At 41.7% G+C, this 22091-nt stretch overlaps 3 protein-coding genes across 7 annotated transcripts in view; 1 reads left to right on the forward strand and 2 right to left on the reverse strand.

Moving 5' to 3' along the window:
- Positions 1 to 255: 255 nt before the first annotated feature.
- Positions 256 to 11652, reverse strand: LOC144705171 (acetolactate synthase small subunit 1, chloroplastic-like). The gene is made up of 12 exons (XM_078577720.1): positions 11344 to 11652; positions 10951 to 11164; positions 10269 to 10352; positions 9512 to 9580; positions 9340 to 9423; positions 9117 to 9269; positions 2479 to 2565; positions 1238 to 1342; positions 1024 to 1146; positions 793 to 945; positions 636 to 701; positions 256 to 555 (listed from the first exon to the last, which is right to left on the reverse strand). The coding sequence occupies exons 1-12, from the start codon at positions 11595 to 11597 to the stop codon at positions 472 to 474; spliced, it is 1476 nt and encodes a 491-aa protein (XP_078433846.1). The 5' UTR covers positions 11598 to 11652; the 3' UTR covers positions 256 to 471.
- Positions 6162 to 8253, reverse strand: LOC144706156 (uncharacterized). The gene is made up of 2 exons (XM_078579061.1): positions 7074 to 8253; positions 6162 to 6746 (listed from the first exon to the last, which is right to left on the reverse strand). Exons 1-2 carry the CDS (start codon positions 8176 to 8178, stop codon positions 6718 to 6720), a joined length of 1134 nt encoding a protein of 377 aa, XP_078435187.1. The 5' UTR covers positions 8179 to 8253; the 3' UTR covers positions 6162 to 6717.
- Positions 11653 to 15741: 4089 nt separating the features above from the next.
- Positions 15742 to 22091, forward strand: part of LOC144705172 (integrin-linked protein kinase 1-like) — a 36448-nt gene continuing 30098 nt past the window's right edge. The window contains exons 1-5 of one of the 5 annotated variants that reach the window (XM_078577722.1): positions 15742 to 15895; positions 15973 to 16421; positions 16876 to 16950; positions 17037 to 17141; positions 17274 to 17359. In XM_078577722.1, coding sequence (XP_078433848.1) covers positions 16002 to 16421; positions 16876 to 16950; positions 17037 to 17141; positions 17274 to 17359 — 686 coding nt within the window. In that variant the 5' untranslated portion in view covers positions 15742 to 15895; positions 15973 to 16001. Of the gene's footprint in view, positions 16422 to 16875; positions 16951 to 17036; positions 17142 to 17273; positions 17360 to 22091 lie in introns of all 5 variants that reach the window. The other 4 variants (XM_078577724.1, XM_078577721.1, XM_078577725.1 and 1 more) reach the window with 4 other exon arrangements.

A 22091-nucleotide genomic window follows, 5' to 3' on the forward strand; every position in this document is an offset into this window, starting at 1 on the left:
GACGTGAGGGTGACGGATTTTTTGAAAATCCTCGGACGAGTGACGTGACAGTGACGTGACGAACATTTCGTCACGCCACCGTTCGTCACAACCCGTCACGCCCCTGACGTGCCATTCCCTACTCACAACTTCCGTATGATTAATCATAACCAGAAGCTTAAATCCACTTTTGGTGGCATGGTCATCATGATTGGAGGAATAAAATTGCATGATAGCAAAATTATTGAAGAGTAGGAGTGCAAAGGAACGCCCCCATTTACAGGATATGACCTTGTATTTCTCTATCACTCATAAGTCATAACTATTTTAATCCTCTTGTAGAGTCCAAGATGGAGAGAATAAAAGATCAAAGATACAATTCAGACAGCTAGCAAAACCACGACGCAAGGCATAGAGCTACAAGTTTTTAATTAAGATAGACATGCAAGAAAGTAGATGGTTTGCTTACCGTTGAAGGCACGGCCTATCCCATTAAAGTGGTAGAGTGTGTCCTCGAAGGTATTTGGTGTCCACCCCTGATTCTCTAACCAGAGCAACCCGCCCCGTTCTCGCCACCTGCACTCAAGACAACACATCATCAACAGCATAACATAAGATTGATCAAAGTTTAGGTAGGTTTTTATAATGAAGAGCACCTCGCAAATGCCATAGGGCTCCAGGAGCCTTTGCAAGGCAACCATCTTGTCCAAGTCACCAGTAACCTGAAGATAGTGAGAACGTGAATCAATTCACAAAGTCAAACAAAGTGGAGAGTTGGATAAGTGGGAATTAGAGGGTTGAAATTGCCATCACCTGGAGAGTGATCGTGTGATCAGACACGTCGACAGCCTTTGCTCGGAATACAGTTGTCACGTCTAGAACATCTCGTCTGGCAGATGCATTGACGGCAACCTTGATCAACATCAGCTCTCTTTCGGCAAAGGGCACAAAAGTAATATCCTTAACCTAGACGTGAAGGAATTTTACTACCATCAGAGGTTATTAATCATTTTTCGTGATAATCATAGACGGTTCAGAGATTACCTCATGCACATCAATAAGTTTGTTGAGCTGCTGGACCAACTTCCCAATGGACTCTACTGTTCCAAGGACCACAGTGGTGATGCGTGAGATCCCTTGCGTCTCGGCGGGGCCCACAGCCAGGCTCTAAATGGAGGGACATCAGCACGCATGAGTACAAATGTGGATTGTCCGAACAAAATTTTAACTCATTTTTCTCAGAAACAAAGCCTGGAACCTGGATGTTGTATCCTCTCCTCGCAAAGACACCCGTTACTATGTTAAGCACTCCAGGAGTGTTATTTACAAGGATCGACAAAGTGTGAGAACAAAGGCCGCTCGACTGAAGGAGAGAAAAATAAAAGATAAGCTGACGAGCAACCCAAAAGGGAATAACAACCAATCAGAAACTGAATCCATGATAGGATTAAATTAGTCACTACGAACACAAAAAGCTGTACAACAGTTAAAGACCACTACTCCACTCGTTAACATAAAGGGGAATGTAACACCATACCTCACTTTACTGCCAGTAGTGTTCGCCCGTCACAATCTCAATATCAGATGACCATATCAAGATGGATGCCATATTAAAAATTGGATATTGGAAATCTGATATCCTTATTTCCTGATATCCAGATATCGGACGACGATATCGGATATCAGTTGCCACAGTAGCAGTATCCCATACCGCTATCCCTCCCGACATCAGCATCCATCTTTGTTTCAGGGATTAGTCCCAATATCAACATACATCCTTGTCTCAGGGTTTGGATAACGATACCAGACATTGGTGTCGGATATCAGTTTTTTCAATATCCAACATAAATTGAGTTATATTGTATTCAAAAAAATAAATAAATTGAGCTATATGAAACATATAAATGCATAATAAAGCTATCTGATATTTATCTTAGTAAGCTATTTAATTAATATCCATCCAAGTGGGCAGGTTGAAATATTGAAGATAGATATTGGCTTGCCTGCCTCAAACCCCAATAGCAGTCATGAATGATGGTATTGACTCAGAGTCATGTGGTCAGCGTAAGAGTTAACGTGTTTTTTCAAAACATAGACATTTCTATGCAGTGTACGAACCAATTGATTTATACCAGTTTGTCTTTTAATTTTCTTCCATATAGAGCACAGCCTCCTTACCAAAAAAAGCCAATATCTGGATATCAGAAAGCGATACCCGGTATGGATATCAGTTTTCAATTTTGGGTACCACCATCTCTCACCGTCCTTACCCATTCGGAGTCCATCATGCTATCTGTTATCGGGCGATATTCAAGATCTGTACGATAACCACTACCAACATCTGAAATTGTCTTGATTTCATTCAAATATCAGACAATGCACAGATATCGGACGGGCAAACACTAATTGCCAGCACCTCAAAGTCAAGAGAGTGACAGTTTGGGTCTGCAAAACCACAAGAAAATAAATAAATAAAAATATCAAACGGAAATCACTAACATCTTCATCGCGAAGAACGCCCCAGTGAGCATCGAGAACTTGATTTGTCATAAATCCCACATAAGGTTCCACCGGATAAACATCCCCCTTCATCATATAAAACCAAGAAAATTTGAATAAGTTTGAGAGCACGAGCAAAAATATTATAAATCAAGCGTAAGATTAATGTTGCAATAAAGTGGAAATCATATTGAGCCAGTCTCAGACCATGAACTGCATGTAGGAATGTTAAGATAAACATGCTAAAGTGGAAACATGTTTGATTATGAACAACAAACGGACCAACACTCAATGAAGAAAAAAACTGGCAGCAAATTACCAGTCGCATTTTCTCTAAATTTTAGAGTTGACTCGTGTTTTCCACAATAAAAAGCAAGAAGGTCCTACGAAGCACGTTGAAGATTAAATAATTTGAATGATCGTCTAACAACTTTCAATTTTCATGATTACAAAATATTACAGATCAGAACATATAATTCATTAAACAACCAAGTATATGCAAAGAAAAGTTCCGGAATTCTGCTTTCATTCATGCAAATGTTTCATTACAAAAATATACCAAGACAAACGACCCTTGGGCCCTTATATACCAACGTTTCTAACTCCCATAAAAACAAGACGGGTTACTTGGCTAGTCTACCGATAGTTCTAATCAACTAAATAAGTAAAATAATCCATTTGATAACGTTGCCTTGGAATTTGGAAAGAATCTGTGTTAATGTAAGTAAAAAGCTGAAAGTTTTCTTTACATTTTTTTTGAAGAAAATTTTCTTTACATGAGAGGGTTTAGGGCAGAAAAAATATTTCCTTCAATAAAACAGGAAAAAGGCCAACTTTACACACAAAATAAACCGTGTCCTAATAAAAAATAAAGAATTGACATAATATATAGAGAAGATAGGGGAGAAAAGTCTACAGTACGGTAAAGAGAGTAAAAAATGACTGAAGGAAGATATGGAAATAACCTAAAAGGAAAAAATATCTAATATAAATATATAAATCGGTTTCTATAGAAAATGTATCAGACTAAAAAAGAACTTATAACGATTATTATTATTATCATAACGGGAGCAGTTTCAATCGGTTATGGATAGTATGAAATGAAAGAGATTACAGGGTTTTATAGGGAGCCCTAATGGGCTGACTAGAGATAGGGCCCTTAATGGGCTAACAGGAGAGAGAAAAATAAAGAAACGTAATAATCATATCAACACTCCCCCTCAAGCTGGAGTGTGGATGTTTTCCACACCCAGCTTGGAACAGAGCTCCTCAAACCTAGGGGCATGAAGCCCTTTGGTGAAGATATCTGCAAGTTGTTCAGCGGACGGAACATATGGCGTGCAAAAATCTCCCGATTCAAGCTTCTCTTTGATGAAATGGCGATCGATCTCAATGTGCTTTGTACGATCATGCTGAACGGGGTCATGAGCAATGCTAATCGCCGATTTGTTGTCGCAGAACAACTGGACAGGGGAGATAACTGGACACCGTAGCTCACGAAGAAGCTGGGTAATCCAAAGTGCTTCACACAGACCATGCGCAAGGGCACGGAACTCCGCTTCAGCACTTGATCGGGAGACCACTTTCTGCTTCTTGCTCCTCCAAGTAATCAGATTGCCGCCCAAGAAGGTGCAATATCCAGATGTGGACCGACGATCAACCACAGAGCCAGCATAATCTGCGTCGGTGTAGACTTCGAGACGCAGGCCGGTATGGCGACGAAACAATAGTCCACGGCCAATGGTGCCCTTCAGGAAACGGAGGAGACGATAAGCAGCATGAAAATGGCTCCTGCGAGGAGTCTGCATAAACTGACTCAGAACACCCACTGAATATGCAATGTTCGGACGAGTGTGGGTGAGATAAATCAGTTTGCCCACAAGTCTTCTATATGGTCCAGGCTCAGCAAGCTCCTCATCCGCATCGGCACCAAGTCGATGGTTCGCATCAATCGGTGTCGAAGCAGGCTTGTAGTCCTCCTTTCCAAGCTCACAGAGAAGGTCCACCGTATACTTTCTCTGACAAATAAAGATCCCGCTCGAAGAATATGCCACCTCTATACCAAGAAAGTACCTCAACGGGCCAAGATGGCGAATAGCAAATTCTGACGAAAGATACATAGCCAGCTCCGTAATGGTCGCCGTATCATCACCCGTAAGAATGATGTAATCCACGTACACAAGAAGAATAGCGACTCCCCCTGACGTGGAATGGCGGTAGAAGAGGGTGTGATCTCCATTACACTGACGGTATCCACGGCGCTTCATGGCCATCGTGAAACGACCAAACCACGCTCGAGGAGATTGCTTCAAGCCATATAGTGCTTTCTTCAGGCGACAGACAACAGACTTTGGAGACAACGGCACTAAGGAAGTGTAGCCAGGAGGTAGTGCCATGTAGATCTCCTCAGTCAAATCACCATGCAGAAAAGCGTTCTTCACATCATATTGCTGCAAAATCCAGCCACGATCCGCAGCAAGGGCCAATAAGATCCGCACCGTATTCAGCTTGGCGACGGGGGCAAATGTCTCCTGATAATCAATGCCATGCTTCTGAGTAAACCCTTGCGCCACAACCCGGGCTTTGTGCCTCTCAATAGAACCGTCGGAATTATGCTTCACAGCATACACCCAACGGCTACCCACTAGATGCTTCCCGGTCGGTAGAGGAACCAGATCCCACGTCTCATTTTGAGCAAGAGCATGAAGCTCCTCCGCCATAGCCTGACGCCAATGCGGAAACGAAAGGGCAATGTCCACCGTCTTTGGAAGGGAAGTGGCATCAAGTGAGGTGAGAAGGGCATGATAGGATGGTGAGAGACGGTGAGATGAGATGGATGCCTCTAATGGATAGAGAGGACAAGAACGAGACGAGGGCAGCACGGCTAATGAGGAGGTTTCTGGAGGGGTGGAGGAAGAGGGAGGCGGGACAGCTGGAGAAGAAGAAGCAACCCGAGGTTTTCGACGAGTAAGAGTAATACCGTAGCGTTTTTCAGGCGGGCAGCGACTAATAGGAAGTGGTGGAATCGAAGAAGTTTCGGCAGAAGAGGGGAATTCAGCAGTAGGGACAGGAGGAGTCTCCACAGGAGGGACTGAGACGGCGGCCGGAGACGGGTCGGGAGGCACAATCTCTGGAGGAGCAACAGGAGGAGACACTTTTGTCGGGGCCGGCGAAGAGGGACTAGAGACGGATGACGGAGGAGATGGTGGAGGAAGAATTAGGAATTCAAGTGGATCGGATGGAGATGTGGACGATGGTGGTTCTGGAGAAGAGGAGGAATAGTAGGGAAGAAATTCATCAAACGTGGCATCTTTGGTGACGACAAACCGACAAGAGGGTGGATGATAGCATAAATACCCTTTTTGGGTGGAAGAATAACCAACAAACACACATTTGATAGCACGAGGATCCAGTTTATCACAACCAAGTTGATGGTTAGGCATAGCAGACACATCCAAATACACGAGTGAGATTAGTTCGAGAGAGAGAGTGGGAAAGACATGCTGAAGACGGTCAATAGGAGTGGAATAGTCAAGCACTCGAGACGGAAGGTGGTTGAGGAGATGGATGGCGGTGGAGACGGCTTCCCCCCAAAAATACTTGGGCACATGCATATGGAAGAGAAGGCTCGAGTCATGTCAAAGATGTGGCGGAATTTTCTTCGCAACGCCATTTTGCTGGGGTGTATAAGGGCAAGAGGTTTCATGGATAATGCCTTTGTCTCGAAAGAAAGTGCTTAACGAAGTGTTAACGTAGTCTTTAGCATTGTCGGAGCGGAAGCGACGAATCGATGTAGAAAATTGAGTCTGGACAAGTGAGTAGAATTGAGGAATGACACGTGATATCTCCGATTTGTTCTTTAAGAAATATGCCCACGTGAAACGAGTTGCATCGTCAATGAAGATGCATAGCCATCGAGAGCCGGAAGTGCGGAGAATAGGGGATGGTCCCCACACATCGGTGTGAATAAGGGAGAATGGGGTCAAAGAATGAGAAGAAGAGATAGAATACGTAGTGCGATGATGTTTCGCAATTCGACAAGCATTACAAACAAAACGGTCCACAGAATGGCCTTGAAAAAGTTTGGGGAAAAGACGATAAAGAGTAGCAAAAGAAGGATGGCCGAGACGTCGGTGAAGAAGCCACAAACGCTCGTGGGAAGTCGAAAGGGAAACTGCCGCAGCAGCAACAGCAAAAGAAGTCGAACGAGGTCGAACAAGATAGAGCCCCTCATGCTCCTCAGCAATGGAAATCGTCCTCCCCGACACCTTATCACGATAAAAACATGAAGTAGGAGAGAATGTAAGGTCTTGGTTCAAGTCGCGAACAAGGCTAGATAAGGAGAGAAGATGATGAGTAAGACGTGGAACATGAAGAACTTTAGGTAGATGCATAGAAGAGGAAATAGCCAGGGACGGTGAGAAGATCGCCGAAGGCTGTTTTGACTTTGGAGGATCCAGGGACGGGTTCATAAGTCACAAAGGCTCTTGGATTAGGAGTCATGTGGGCGGTGGCACCGGAATCAAGGAGCCAAGTAGAAGAGAAAGGAGAATGGCCAGAAGGGGATGGAGGTGTAGGAAGACCGGTGGACATACCTGCGTGGGCCAAGGAGCATGATCCCACGACTGGAGGATCCAGCAATTGGCGTAGACGTTCCATTTCTTCCGGAGTAAAGCTGGCGGGCGAGGGCGGGAGAAGACCATATGGCATAGGTACTTGACCCGGAGTAGGCACGGGACCGGCAGCAGGTGCGACAGTAGCAAGGTTACTCTGCTGCATGCGTTTCCGTTGAAGCTTATAGCACGTCTCCTTAGAGTGACCTCGCTTCTTGCAGTAATTGCAAAACAGCGAAGGATCACCCTTCGGAGAATCCTCCGTCCGAGCAGTCTGACCACGCGGCAAAGAACTGGGTGATGTAGTCGTCGATGGGCGCGCAGACGAAGAGGACTGAGCTACAAGTGCCGAAGCCGAGTTCTGGGCCTGCTGAAAGCGAGATTCTTCAACCCTCACACTGCGGAGCGCATCCTTGAAGGTAGGACCAGTCTCCCGATGTATAAGCTGAGCCCGTACCGCTTCATATTCCGGGTTCAGTCCCATAAGAAACTGGAAAACCCGAAGTTGAAGAGTATATTTGCGGTACACCGAATGAGGGTCGGGCGGCATGTAGTGGTCAATCTCATTCCACAACGAAATGAGCTCCGTATTGTACTCCATGATAGACCGGTCTCCTTGACGCAGGTTGGCGGCCCGATGCACCAATTCGTACAGAGTCGCAATGTTGTGCTTCTTGGAGTGGCTCTTGAGTGCCGCTTCCCAGACCGCCCGAGCCGACTCTAGAGACAGGAATTCACCTTTAACACTGGGTGAAATACTGTCCAAGAGCCAGCGATGAACTACCCCCTCAACGTCCAGCCAGTCATAATACTTGGGATCGGTCCGGGGAGGTCCGTCTTCTAGAAGATGGCGCATGAGACGCCCCTTTAAAGTGATCTGGACGTACTGGCGCCATTGCAGAAGATTAAATCCAGTAAACATACCATCCGGAGGCATCCTAGGCAGAGAGAATGGCCCAGGAGAGGACGACCAATTCCCGGGCTCAAGAGGCACTGCAGCTGCATGTGGCGTAGATACCGGCATCGAGTCTGGCGTAACAATAGAGGTCTGGGCTTCTGGCAAATCAGCAGCAACCGGATTCGTCATTGTAGAATCCGGTGGCTCAATCAGAGTAGATCACAGTCAGAAGATGCTGAACCAGCCACAAGAAACAACTGCACCGAGCGGTGGGATCTGCAAGAGCTGATGGCTCGACTGAGGCAGATACACGGCGCGGGCGGATGCGCTCGCGCACGGACCGAGGCAGGTCGATGCGGACCGGCATGCGGCTGTCGCGCTGGCTGCCGCGCGGGAGGCTTCAGCGCGGCGACCGCGGCGCGCTGGCAGCTGCGCACGGCGGGCGGCTGCTCACGCTGGCGGCTGTGCGCCGCGAGCGCCGTGATGCGGCTGGTCGCTGCGCGCGCCGGAGGCTGCGCGCGGCGGGCGACCGTGCACGGCTGGCAGCTGCGCACGGCAGGCGGTTGCTCGCGGCGGGCGGCTGGCTGCTGGGCGTGGCGAACTGCTGCACGCGACCCCCGGTGCAGGATACAACGGACGGCGATGGACCGGAGCGCGAGATCAGGCGGTCGTGAGAACCGCCAGAGATCAGAGCGCAAGGTCAAGCCCAGGAAACCCAGATTAGGGTTAGGGTTAGGGCTCTGATACCATGTGAACAAGAAAACAATACTTCTTAATAATGAAATGAAAGAGATTACAGGGTTTTATAGGGAGCCCTAATGGGCTGACTAGAGATAGGGCCCTTAATGGGCTAACAGGAGAGAGAAAAATAAAGAAACGTAATAATCATATCAACAGATAGTGAGGTAATCACCTCTCAAGTAGATAGAATTTAGCTCAGGCTAAGAGAACTGGGAATTAAAATCGATTCACAATGATGAAAACAAAAGAACGATTAAAACAAGAAAATTTGCATAAAATATAACGATGCAGAGATGGGCTTCAACCTTTTTACTAGATAAATCAGTACTGATGAATCGCCTTAAATCACTTTTCAAAAAAAAAATCAGTACTGATGAAGGTATTACCCCTGATGATGAATCCGAGCTGCTTGTGAATGGTATATCAGCAAACTTAACAGCAGTCTTTGATATCGTTGGGACTTCAAGGTCGGGGTAAGAGGCTGCAGAAAATCTCCAAAAAGGAGCAGTCTGACCCATTCGTTCGCGTCTCAATGCAATCTATGAGAAAAATTTAATCATCAGTAACACCAGAAAGATGTGTGACAAATATTCCATGTAAATGATTGACCTTGCCAGTTCTCGCAATTTCTCTTATCCCAAATTTGCTCAAATTTCTCTGGACTGCGACTATTTTTCCAGGATCACCTGTAACCTGTATCCTTGATGCAAAGGAAAATTGAATGAAGTCGCTATTGGCTAAAAATTAGAATGTGTAGGACACGTAGTGATGCGGACATTACCTCGATAGTCACTGTATTTTCAGAAACATCGATGACTTTGGCTCGGAAGACATCAACTAGATGCATAACCTGCAGACAGGGAGAAAATTATGGTAGAAACAAGGTCACATAAGAATTCTTCGGGAGAAAGCCTGATACGATTAGATAAAATGTATTAGAAACTACAGCAAGGTTAAGCATAGTAGCAAAATCGTGATTTAGTGAAAACGTAGAGAGGAATATTCTGGAAAGAGACTTTAATTTCCTACTTCAAACTCAGTAACTGTTTCAATATCTTCTGCAAGAAAATCTAATTCAGCAAGAGAGTTCATGCCTACAAATCACAACGGATATTGAAAACAAAGACAAAAGGATTTATTCGACTAAGTGAAAGTTCTTGCTGGACAATGAAAATTTCTATGTATCATTCAATCCATAAAAATCACCAGAGAAAAGATCCTGAAAGTCTTGTTCTCAAATCGGCGATCCATCAAAACTACTTACAATGAAATAAACTAAAACTAGGATAGACGCAATGAGAATGATAAAATGACCAAGAGGATAAAAAAGGAAGAGGTGATGAGAAGGTGAGCAAATGTCCACTAACTCTTGACGGCCGAGGAATGCGATATGGAATGGAATAATAAAAACAATATAACTTGACAACTCAATCGGCAACTCAAAAGAATCAAGACAACGTAAGAAACTTCTTCATTCTAAAGAATGCATGCTCCTGCAATGCACGAAGAAATTAACCAACAAACATGGCGATCTTTACCTCTTGACGGTTGCTAGAATCTGAACTGAGCTTTATCAACATTAGCTCCCTCTCAACTTGTGGCTCATTGGAAAGGTTCTCCACCTAGAAAAAGTGTAAACGAAATTTCATGATACATAACGAGCAACGCCAATGGGTCTCCAGCATGCGATCACTCATTTAGTTCCAATGAGCCAAATCCAGAACATTAATTAAAGGAGTGCTACTTTTGACTTGGATACATAAACTGAACTAAAATTCAGCATGATGTAACTAGGAAAACAATTCCACATTTAGCTTTGATTATTTGTTGTTTCTCTTCAAATTTTTTCACATCGTCGCCATTATTGAGACCCCAAAACTTTTATGCAAAATAATAATAATAAAGACTTGAAATCCCCTTGTCGCCCAGAAAACAAGAAGGTTTTAAAGTTTTTCTAAATAAGATGAAATGACTGTTGTTGTAGATGATTACAACCTTCTATATGGACATGGGTAGCGACAAAAAAAGTTGACAGAATCTCCTAATTATGAGAGACGTGGTTTCCGCCAAGATTTTAAAATTTTAACTCACTCGAAAAGCTTAATATTTCTGCTTCAAGATTGTGAGACATAGTTTGATTCAATGTTTAAAACAGTTAAATCATTAACTTAAATGACATACGTGATAACAAAGAGACCCCCAAAAATCGTAGATCCTAACCTTCCACACGTTGACGAGCTTATTCAACTGATCTACCACCTGCTGAAGTACTTTCTCAGTTCCCGAAACAACGATGGTGAAAAGTGCTTTATCTTTGTTCAAACCAACAGCAAGCGACTCTATGTTGTATCCTCTTCTTGCAAAAACACCGGCAATTCTATTGATCATGCCGCTTTCATCTCCCACAAACACAGATATAGTGTGGCGCTTCATCCTGCAGATATCAACGAATAATGAAATAAAACGCGGAGATAATTCAAGGCGATCATACAAAATTTGCCATCGGAAGACAAAAAAATAGCGATTAACGTATTGCAATTCAAAACTGGAAACGAGTCAATAACCGAGAAACGCAGTTCGCATCATAATATTTAATAGCAATCAAGTCCTTACTTATTTCTGGATCCAGATGGAGCAGCAACATCTGCCGGGCCAACAATCGCGTCGCTCTCCTTCTCCGTACTGCTTGCGGACACTGAAAATCTTCGTTTTCCCGCATCTGACTTTCCCCGACGGACGAACCCGAAATTCAAACGCTCCCTTGATCTTGCAGGCAATGGAAGAAAACCAGCCGAATTCTGAGAACTATATGATCCATGCAATCGCCCTCCGAAGGGCAAACCAGCTCGAGCGATCGAAGTAGCCATGGCTGCGGTTGCAAGCTGCGGACACTGGCTGAGGCGCTAAACTGTGTACTAGACCAGGAATCAGAGCATAGGGTTTTATCAGTGAAGGATACTCTGTAATTTTACATATCCACCCTTCTTCTTTAAAAAATATGATCTCTAACCTAACTTCTTTGAAATGGATCTGCTTGAAGTTAATAGTGTTTTAATAGACTCCTATGTAATCAATAAATATAACCGAAGCTGTGGAGCATTTTTTTCAAATTTTATCCATGTACAGTGGTCACGGCCTGAGCAGTGAACGTTCCATGTGACGTTCAATATTCATTAGTACAATATACATTCATTATAATGCATGTGTGATGTTATAATTGAAGTCCATGGATATATGCCACGACTAAATGAAACCATGATAAGATCAAATACTGTGATATCGGTCTTTAAACATGTATTGTAAATATTCTTAGTCCAAGGATACTCTTGGTGGACATAAAAATATATGGATATGATCACAACCAGTATATTCTTATTTTAGGCTTACTCGTATGATGAGTGTGGTTGATCCCACAGCTATTTGTGTGGAGACATTAAGGCTAGACAGGGGGTATTCTTTGGAGAAAGAGTTCATTGAATTGATTTGTATGAATCATTAAGTGGTATTATACTTAGTGTCATTCAAGTTGATTCATGTTATGGTTGTGTAAGTGGTCATTAGACCAATGACACCAAGTACATCTAATTGATTGACGGTTGTGTTTTGACTTGCAAGTATCTAATCATGGTACTCTAAATAGTCCTAGCTCAGATACAGAAAATTCTATAAATATAATTATGAGGCCAAGATGGAATCACATGCCCTCAGATTTTGATGTGTATATTGGCAACATGTCCGTAAATGAATATAGTCTTACCCTTGATTTTTTGCGATCCACTAGGAGAAAATGAAGATTCCCTTCACTTGTTGTTGTTACAAGAGAGGTTTTAAAAGAGAGTTTTGGATGCACTACCTTGACCACACGATCATCTCCATAGAATTTTTTTCTATATCTAAGCTAAAACTTGTTTGAATCCCATGATTAGATACTCGCAAGTCTTAGTCAAAACATAGTCGTCCATCCACGAAGTGTCCTACGTGTCTCAGGTCTATGGATCACTTATACAACCGTGACATGACTCACTCTAATTGACATTCATGTATAATTCCACTTCAGGACTTCATACGGATCAATTTAATGAACTCTTTCTCCAAAGAGAACTCGCCATTTGTCCTCAGTGTCTCCACACCAATGGTCACAAGATCAACCATACTTATCATGTAAGTAATATTAGATAATGTTATTCTATAAGGATAATTTGATGCCCACCTCGATAATCTATTGAATATGAATGTTTAGTATACATGTTTAAAAACTAGTGATACTTGAATTACGATCTCATTATAACTCACTAACTCATTGTATGTGTTCGTGGGCTTCAGTATAAACTTCATTCTCGAATAATAATGAACTAATAATTTATTTAATGAAGGTAAGAAAAACATGGAGGTGTGATTTGGCTTGACTGCCACATATTATCCATAAGGTACATCATCATAATCAAATTCTTCAATGTTGGATATAGATCTGTCACTACATAACAGGGGAAAATGTCTGATTATTTCACATCATCAGCATCACATTTGCATCATCCTCCAAGAAACCAACTATAATACAAAATAGTATGAATCAAGTGTGTCAACATCATAGTTTGAATTGATTGTGTCATTAGCCATAGTAGACAGATAACAATGAATATAAATTGATAAGAAAGTAAAGTCTGATCACAATTTTTCATTATGATCAACACCAAAATATAATAAGACAATGATGTTGATCACAGTTGATTCACGCGAAGAATTCGCTGCGGTCAACAATATAGTTTTATTAGAATGAGATGTAGATCACAATTGTTTCATGACACAAATTGACAATGACCAGAGTTGATGTTGAGCTTAAATCATATGTGATTATACTGAAATTTCTCACGTACTATTCTTAGAATTTTTAATTCAATGTTGATTTCATTTCTCATATACTTTTATGCTCATAGTGGATACATTATGAATCCATTCATTCAAGAAATAAGTGGGCTCGGAGTTATCAGATGGACATTGAGTTGTTTATCGACCTTTAAAACACGATAATGTTAATTTCATACTTAGTTTGAATATTTTATTAAATTTTTATTTCTATTTCTAAACTTGTCGACTGTCTTAATTATAATAGTTTCTATAATCTGGCACATTCATCATTTTGATAATATCTTTAATTATAGAGACTTTGATGTGATAACTTAATTCATATATTTGATTAGAGTCTACAGTGTATGATTCATATGTCATTAACAAGAGAGTGAGAAATTTGGAAAATAATAAATATGATGAATGCGTCATTTAGTACTTAATAAGGTAAAATGGATGGTTTTTTATTAGTTTCAAAATAAAATACATCCAGAACCTTCTTATAATGTTGCGCTAATTTTATTGAATTTTCTGATATTTGTTTTATTAAAAAAATTCTCAAGATATTAATGTCTAAATGTAGTAATTAGTGAGGTCATATTTTATACACCTTGACCTTCCTTGTCCATTTGGACATCAGCCACTCAATTAAAAGCTAATCTGAATAAAATTTTAGTTACTTCTTACTGTTCCATATTAATTAAGATATATTGAATTTGATTCACAATATACGATTTCTATGTTAAATAGACATTAGTGAGGGAGAAATAAATTTGGAAAAGGAGAGAGAAGGATGTGTGATTTATTCAGTAAATAAAAAAATAAATGGATTATTTTAACTAATTCAGAGATCAAGGATATCCAGAACCTTCTGGAAAATCTTATGCTAATTTTATTGATTTTTTTGTACCATAGATGCATGCTATTTTGCTTTGTCCACATATGCATTGTCTAAGGAGAAAATGCAAAAGCGGGATTAGTTCAGTAGGAAGGAGGTAAACTATCAATGTCCGGGTCAACAAGGGACAATTTAGTCCATCTTAGTCAAATACATGTACACGTAATGCTGGTCTCCTTGTCTCATTTGACCTGGATGTCAGACATCAGAGTATATGTTATCATGTACTCAGACATATATCTGAGTTAAAATAAAAATCATGTAGTAGAATAAATGTAAATTACAATATTTTCCTGACTTGTTAATGAACAAATTATAGACATCTTAATCTGTTTGAAACTGATCGTCAACATTCATAAACAACTATCTAATTAACCTTATTTAAATATTCAAATAATTTAATTCATTATGGGTATTTGTTCTCGAGGGATCCGTGAAGTAAATGGGTAAATTTAAACAAACGTTTGAAATTGGTCGTCAACATCGATACACATCATGTTACTTATATTTAACCTATAGTTTAGCATTAACTATCCAGCCAGATCGAATGTATGTGCAATATTTTGTTTATGAATAATGTCCATCTACCGATTAGTATGACCACGAATTAGTTCTGTTATTCATATCATTGGTCAACGGTCAATCAGCGTCAATGTCAATAACACAAATCAATTTAATGATTTGGGTAAACGTTGGACCAGGTCTCATGACAGATGATAGGACAACATTGCAATATACACATAAACTAATATTCACCAATTTACATTTCTGAACCTGCATTAATGTCGAACAGACAAATCACTTTAATGAATTAACCTAACATTTGACCAATTCTCGATGGCAGAGGGAATCAAGATAGACGTTTTGAAGGCATCTGTGTAATTTTAATTTTTTGTCGGACACGTGGGACATGCCTATAATTTATATTCTGCTATTTCCATTTTTTTATTGACAAGGTCAATATCAATATCAAGAAAATAAAGTATTTAGTAAATTGGGCACACGTTGGATCAAGTCTCATGACAGACGATAATCAACACGGAAGTTAATCCTACTCATAAATTATACACATTTAATAGCTTAGGTCAAGATAATTTCCAATTTCATAAAAAAACTTTGAACCAGTTATTTTGACAACATATTCACATTTTGACGAATAAGTTATTAACATGAATGAGAATAAATCAGTTTAATGAGTTGGGGGAAGGTTGTCTCGTGACGGGAAATAATTAATGTGGAAGGTAATAATGTAATTTTCGATTTTTTTGGGGGGGGGCGGTTAGGCTATTCTACGCGAAGCTTCTACCGGTCAATGGATTGTATAACCGTGGGTTGCCGTTGGTAGTGGGAGGTTCATGGCATTCTGTTTCCCGCTCGCCAGGCTTTGAAGATGATGTTTATACAATCGATCTGATTTCTGTGGTATGTTTTCCTCTTCATTTTTCGATGGATTGACCATGAGCGGCGGTCTAAGTTCGTCATTTGGTGATTTTCGGTAGCGATTGAATTACACTTTGATTGAGGAAGGATGGATGCGGTGACGCGCTTGAAAAGGAATCTTTCGAGACAGTTTTCCATCGATTCTGTTCTGAAAGGCGGGAAATTGAGCTTCCGCAGACAATCTTCGCTTGATCCTAGGAAAGGCAAGGAGGGTGTTCGTTTTCCCCTTGGGCGTCAGTCATCGCTCGATCCCGAGCGCCGGAGCCCCGTGGATAATTTGTCAATGCCAGATAATCTGGGATCAGCCATGGAGTTGCTGTTCATGGCGTGCAATGGAGATCTACAGGGAGTTGAGGAATTGCTTGAAGATGGTGTTGACGTAAACAGCATCGATCTTGACGGCCGGACTGCTTTGCATATTGCTGCCTGCGAAGGACATCTAGAAGTAGTGAAGTTGCTGCTGAATTGGAAGGCCAACATTGATGCCAGGGACAGATGGGGGAGCACTGTGAGTTTCTCCAATTTAAGTAACTCATTATAATTCACTCCGTGAAGTCCATTTTAATCCATTACAGCGTTTCTATTCCATATTGTGAACTCATTTTATTCAAGGAGTTTCTCCTCTGGTTAATATCGTGTAGACTGCACACTACGATGTTTCTCAACCCCATTGTCAGATCAAAGACTCTCAAATATTGCAAATTGTTATTAAATTCTTCCAGTTCTTATTAATTGATGCTGAATTTAAAATGCTGCATCTTTGTTTTTAGTCCCCGTTGTATTTCTTGACATACGACTTAATTGCTGAATAATGGCGTTTTGTGTGGGATACCTCTATTATTTTTGGGGTAGAAGTCTTTCATTGCATTTTTTATTGAATGTTGTTCAAACACTTCTAATAAGTTCATGTGCAAGGAGAGGGCAGACCGTGATTTCCTGTAGTCTCTTGATTTTCTCTGCAGCCTGCTACTGATGCCAAGTTCTATCGGCATGTTGAAGTGTACAACCTCTTGAGGTCACGAGGAGCGAAAGCACCAGTATGTTTCAACACTTCAATTTTATCAAATTCAGATTCATGGGGTTCTCCAATAAATATGGTTATCTGATTGATGCTCGCACTCAGAAAACAAGAAGAACTCCAATGGCTGTTTCAAATCCTCAAGATTATCCAGAATATGAGCTCAATCCAGTTGACCTTTCTTTTGTGAAAGGAGAGGTTGCTTCTAAGGTACGCACTTCTTGAGGTTTGAAAGCTGTGTTTATATTTTCTTCTCCCGCAATGTGTCCCCTACTTTTTCTCTTTCTTGCCGGCTGTTTTTCTCAACACTTTATTTATTAGGTTTTCTCTGTTTTTACCCAGGAAGGTTATCAAAGGGCCAAATGGAACGGGACGAAGGTTACTGTAAAAATACTCGATGAAAATAATTACACTGATTTGGAAAGCATGTATGATTCATACTACACGAAATTCTTGATCTTCTTTCCAGAAAAAAAGCTTTTTTCATGATTTTTTTCTAATAGAGTGCACAGTTAAGGTTACACTCAGTTTATGCTTGTCATAGGCATTTTTTTCTTAGTATGTGATCATGCACTTTTACTTCTGCATCAGATCTCCTAATGATTATACCATATGCAACAGTAGTGAAGGGCATGAAACCCTATCAAATGTTTAGTTGTTCTAATATATTAACAAATGGTTCAGTATGATCATTGCCTTCATATTCAAGAAATCTTCCAATCGTAACAAATCTTCATCGACAATGATTAATCTTCATTGTTGCTTTCTGAACATGGAGTCATCCTTTCTAATCCCGTTCCAGGTTTTAGGTGCAAATGTTTCCAGTTTGAGCAAGGGTGGTTTTTCTGTTGTAAGAACTCCGAGGTTATCTTCATGTGCACAATTCACCATGTGGGGACATGTGTCTGAACCATACCAATTCTTCTGGCATTTACTCTTTCTCTCTCTGATGATTAGCGCATTGAAAATAAATTCTCAGTTTATGAAGCTAACAGGCACACACTGCAGACTCATGCCGGAGAGCCTTATACTGGCTCTGGGGAAGCTAACAGGCAATGCAAAGGATAAGGCACTCCAGCATCGGCCCATTGTGTGTGCCCTTTAGCTTCATCAACTAGAAATTTTCTTACAATCAGAAGTGTTTTTCATTCAGCTCCTGGATAGTATCTCCTCATTCTGGTGCACAAGAATTCTTGAATGCCATTCTGGGCTTGACTCAAGTGCCAACTCTGACCCTTGTTAGCCTTTGTCTAAAGAAGGCAATTCACTAGTGGTTTCTCAAGCTTATGATGATACTAGAGAAGTATAACTACGAGGAAGTGATTATCTAAAGATGGTTTTTTTGTGCCTTTAACTGCCTTAGCCTCACTGCTTCAGGTTATGACAACTGGAGGGAAGGTGCCTTGTCATGGCCTGGCTACAAGATAATATAAACAGATGCAGCAGACCCTGATCCACCTACACCCACTGGGAGGGACACGGGATGGGTAGGAGTGGATAGACACATCCTTCTCTGTTCTAGATACTTATGCAAGGCTCAACCGCAGATACATAGGGAAAGAACCGAATATCCTCCCTAAGAGTCGCACCATATGGAGACAGAAGATCCCCTTTAAGTTAAGATTCTTCTGTTGGCTGCTTCTTCGACGAAGACTAGTGACAAAGTTCTTCAGGAAGAGATGGATCCAAGCAGCTTTGCCAGTGTGTGCTATGTGCGCAAGTGGTTCAGAAGATTGTTTCCATCTCTTCTTTGAATGATCGTTTTCTGGAGTGGTGTGGACCCATCAACCAATCCGGGGCGTGGATGTCTCCTTAGAGGAGGCCTTCCGGGATTCTATACAGGGTGGTGCACTCAGGGGGCAAGAGGGCCATAGAAGACCCTTTGCAGTGCTCATCTCCTACATACGTGAAGCATCGATGGAGGCTGTTGTACAAACAGTCGGTTGTTTTACCTCTGCATGGTTTAAAGGACTGTGCCCAAGGTATTGGGCGCCTCTTCAGGTATACATGTACTTAACGATTATATTTATTGATCACATCGGCAGGATCACTGATTTTGTGTGCTCTCCCTTATCTTTCCTACAAAAATGTTGCAATCCTGACGTAAATCAGGGATCAAACGACAATGTTGTGAGTAAACTTCAATAATATACCGATAGCAGTATTTGCGTAATAGAATTCAATAGAAAACAAGAACCAGGGAAGAATACAGGAAACAAGAAAAGGCAGATGATATCACAGACTGAGATTGCTGTCAAATCTACTCTTCTCCTGCTTCATCAGATCAGGCTGATGTCCCTTCTCTTTAAGAAGTTGACGCTCCTTTGTTGGAATCAAGAAAATGATTTGATGCTGATGTCAACCCGACCACCTTTATTTTCTTTTAGAAGTCGACGCTTTTTACGAATATAAACTCACATGTGTCTGGTTGGTCGCATGTGTTGAATGGTGCCTCCTCCGTTCATGATAGATTCTGGGTAGAACCATATCACAAAATAAACAGCATATGCTTACTGTTGAATATGTGTACGCATGATGAAGCATAGATATACAACTAACGTCGGTTAATGTAATCCCACAGAGGTAGCAAATGCATTTAACTTGGAGGCCCAGTAGCTAAAAATAGATCTCTATTGCCAAGCTAAGAATCTGAACAATGAATAGAAGACTTGTACCTTGAAAGATCCACAGTACTAGTTGTGGAAAGTTCTGCCCATCAAATACTTAACAGGGAAGAGTACCTAACTTTACAAAAGCAGTTGACATAGTGAGATGAGAGAAGGAATAAGGTTGGTCCTTTCTCAAGATCAGAGTAATCATGTGAGAGTAATGGTTACCAAAATAGAGCAGCACAAAATGCAGACATGAATGCACACCAGGGTTTTGACTCTAAGCTTCAGCAAACATAACATTGAACCAATGGTGAGGCCAATCTGTGAGTAGCTATGGGGTTTGTATTGCAACATTTGAAGATACGGATAAGATACATGTTGTGAACTTTCTGGGAAGGAACCTCATTTGAGGCAGAGTTTCTCACTCCGAAGTTGTCAGTTGGTGAACCATCAATGATGCAATGTCTATCCTTAAAGCCCATACAATCCAGATTGGAAATCCAACCTTGTCCATCATCTGGAGGAAACACGCAGGTGATTATCCTACTTCCTTGAGAGGAGATTGAAAAACTCAAAGAGGAATTGAGAAAATGAATAACCTCATCAGCTCCACTCCCTAGGCTTATTCAGGCTAGAATTTTATTAGGCTTATGGCTCTGCACCTTGGATTTATGGACAGTACCCCATTTTTAGAAATGTTATGGATACAAGATTCTGGAACTATTTTTTACGCAACTGATGAAATGAGTTATTTTCATGTTAGGTATTCTACCAGGTCAGATGGTAACTACAGCTGATGACAAGATACTCCCAGTTATAGACCTGAGAATGGGGAGAGTGGTTCCATTTCTTGATAGGACCTTCGTTGGGATCCTATTGAGATATTCCCTTTTGTTGTGTGAAAATATGACCCATTGATGAAGGACAAGTCCAGATGGAGAGAGGAGAAGGAACGTGCAGTATGAAGAAAGCCAGACAAGGAGGATGGGTTTGAGAGAAGAACTAGAAAAATTCTCATTAGCCTTCTAGGTTCAATAATAGGAGTACATATATGGAGAGTGTGAGAGAGAGAAAGCAAAACAGGGGTACAAAGGGAAAGCTAACAGAAACAACATATTCAACAGTCCCCCTCAAACTGGTGAGTGGATATCATCCATTCCCAGTTTGCCGCACAAATCTTGGAAACGCGGGGCAGACTAGCCTTTGGTAAATATATCAGCTTTCTGCTGGGCAGAGGGAACATATGATACGCAAAATTTTCCGGACTCAAGCTTCTCTTTGATGAAGTGACGATCCACTTCGACATGTTTAGTCCGATCATGTTGTACCGGATCATGGGCGATGTTGATATCTGACTTATTATCACAAAACAATTGAGTAGATTGATCACACGACAACTTCAACTCTGTGAGGAGATTGGTGATCCACAATGCCTCGCAAATGCCTTGTGCCAAGGCACGAAACTCGGCTTGAGCACTAGAGCGAGAGACAACAGGTTGTTTCTTGCTCCGATATGTGATAATATTCCCCCCAAGGAAGGTGCAGTAGCCCGTGGTGGAGCGGCGGTCAACATGAGAGCCAGCGTAATCCGCATCAGTATAGACATCTAACCGAAGGCCACCTTTGCGCTTGAATTGGAGACCAAGACCAACGGTACCTTTGAGATAACGAAGTACACAGTTGACTGCATGCATATGAGAGGCTTTCGGAGAATGCATAAATTGACTTAAGACGCCAACAGCATAAGTAATGTCAGGACGTGTATGAGTGAGATAAAGCAGCTTCCCGACCAAGCGTTGATACCGTCCTTGATCAACTGCCTCCTCGTGTTCCCCCAGAGAGAGCCGATGGTTCACCTCGATGGGAGTAGGAAGAGGTTGGGAGTCCGCCTTTCCAAGCTCATGAAGAAGATCAGTAATATATTTCCATTGGCAAAGGAAAATCCCAGTCGAAGAGTAGGCGATCTCAATGCCAAGAAAGTACTGGAGTACACCAAGATGTTTAATGTCAAACTCACCAGCAAGATAAGTTGCCAATTGAGCGGCAGCCTGCGAATCACTTCCGGTAATAATAATGTCATCCACGTACACAAGAAGGATGGTGACTCCCCCGGACGTGGAATGACGGTAGAAAAGTGTATGATCACCATTGCACTGAGAGTAGCCAAATAAGGTCATAGAGTGCGTAAAACGACCAAACCAAGCCCGAGGAGATTGCTTTAAGCCATAAAGGGCCTTCTTGAGATGGCACACCAAGGGAAGAGTCGAAGGGGGAGCCACATAACCAGGAGGCAAGGCCATATAAACTTCCTCATGGAGATCACCATGAAGAAAGGCGTTCTTGACGTCGAATTGTTGAAGAGGCCAGTTGTGATGAGCCGCAAGGGCGAGAAGAAGACGAACCGTGTTCATCTTAGCCACAGGAGCAAATGTCTCCAGATAATCAACACCGAATTGTTGAGTATATCCCTTAGCCACAAGGCGTGCCTTGTACCTCCCAAGAGTGCCATCGGACTGATATTTTGACGGTGTAGACCCATCGACAGCCA

This window comes from Wolffia australiana, chromosome 7, assembly GCF_029677425.1.
Source record: "Wolffia australiana isolate 7733 chromosome 7, ASM2967742v1".
NCBI classification, from domain to species: domain Eukaryota; kingdom Viridiplantae; phylum Streptophyta; class Magnoliopsida; order Alismatales; family Araceae; genus Wolffia; species Wolffia australiana.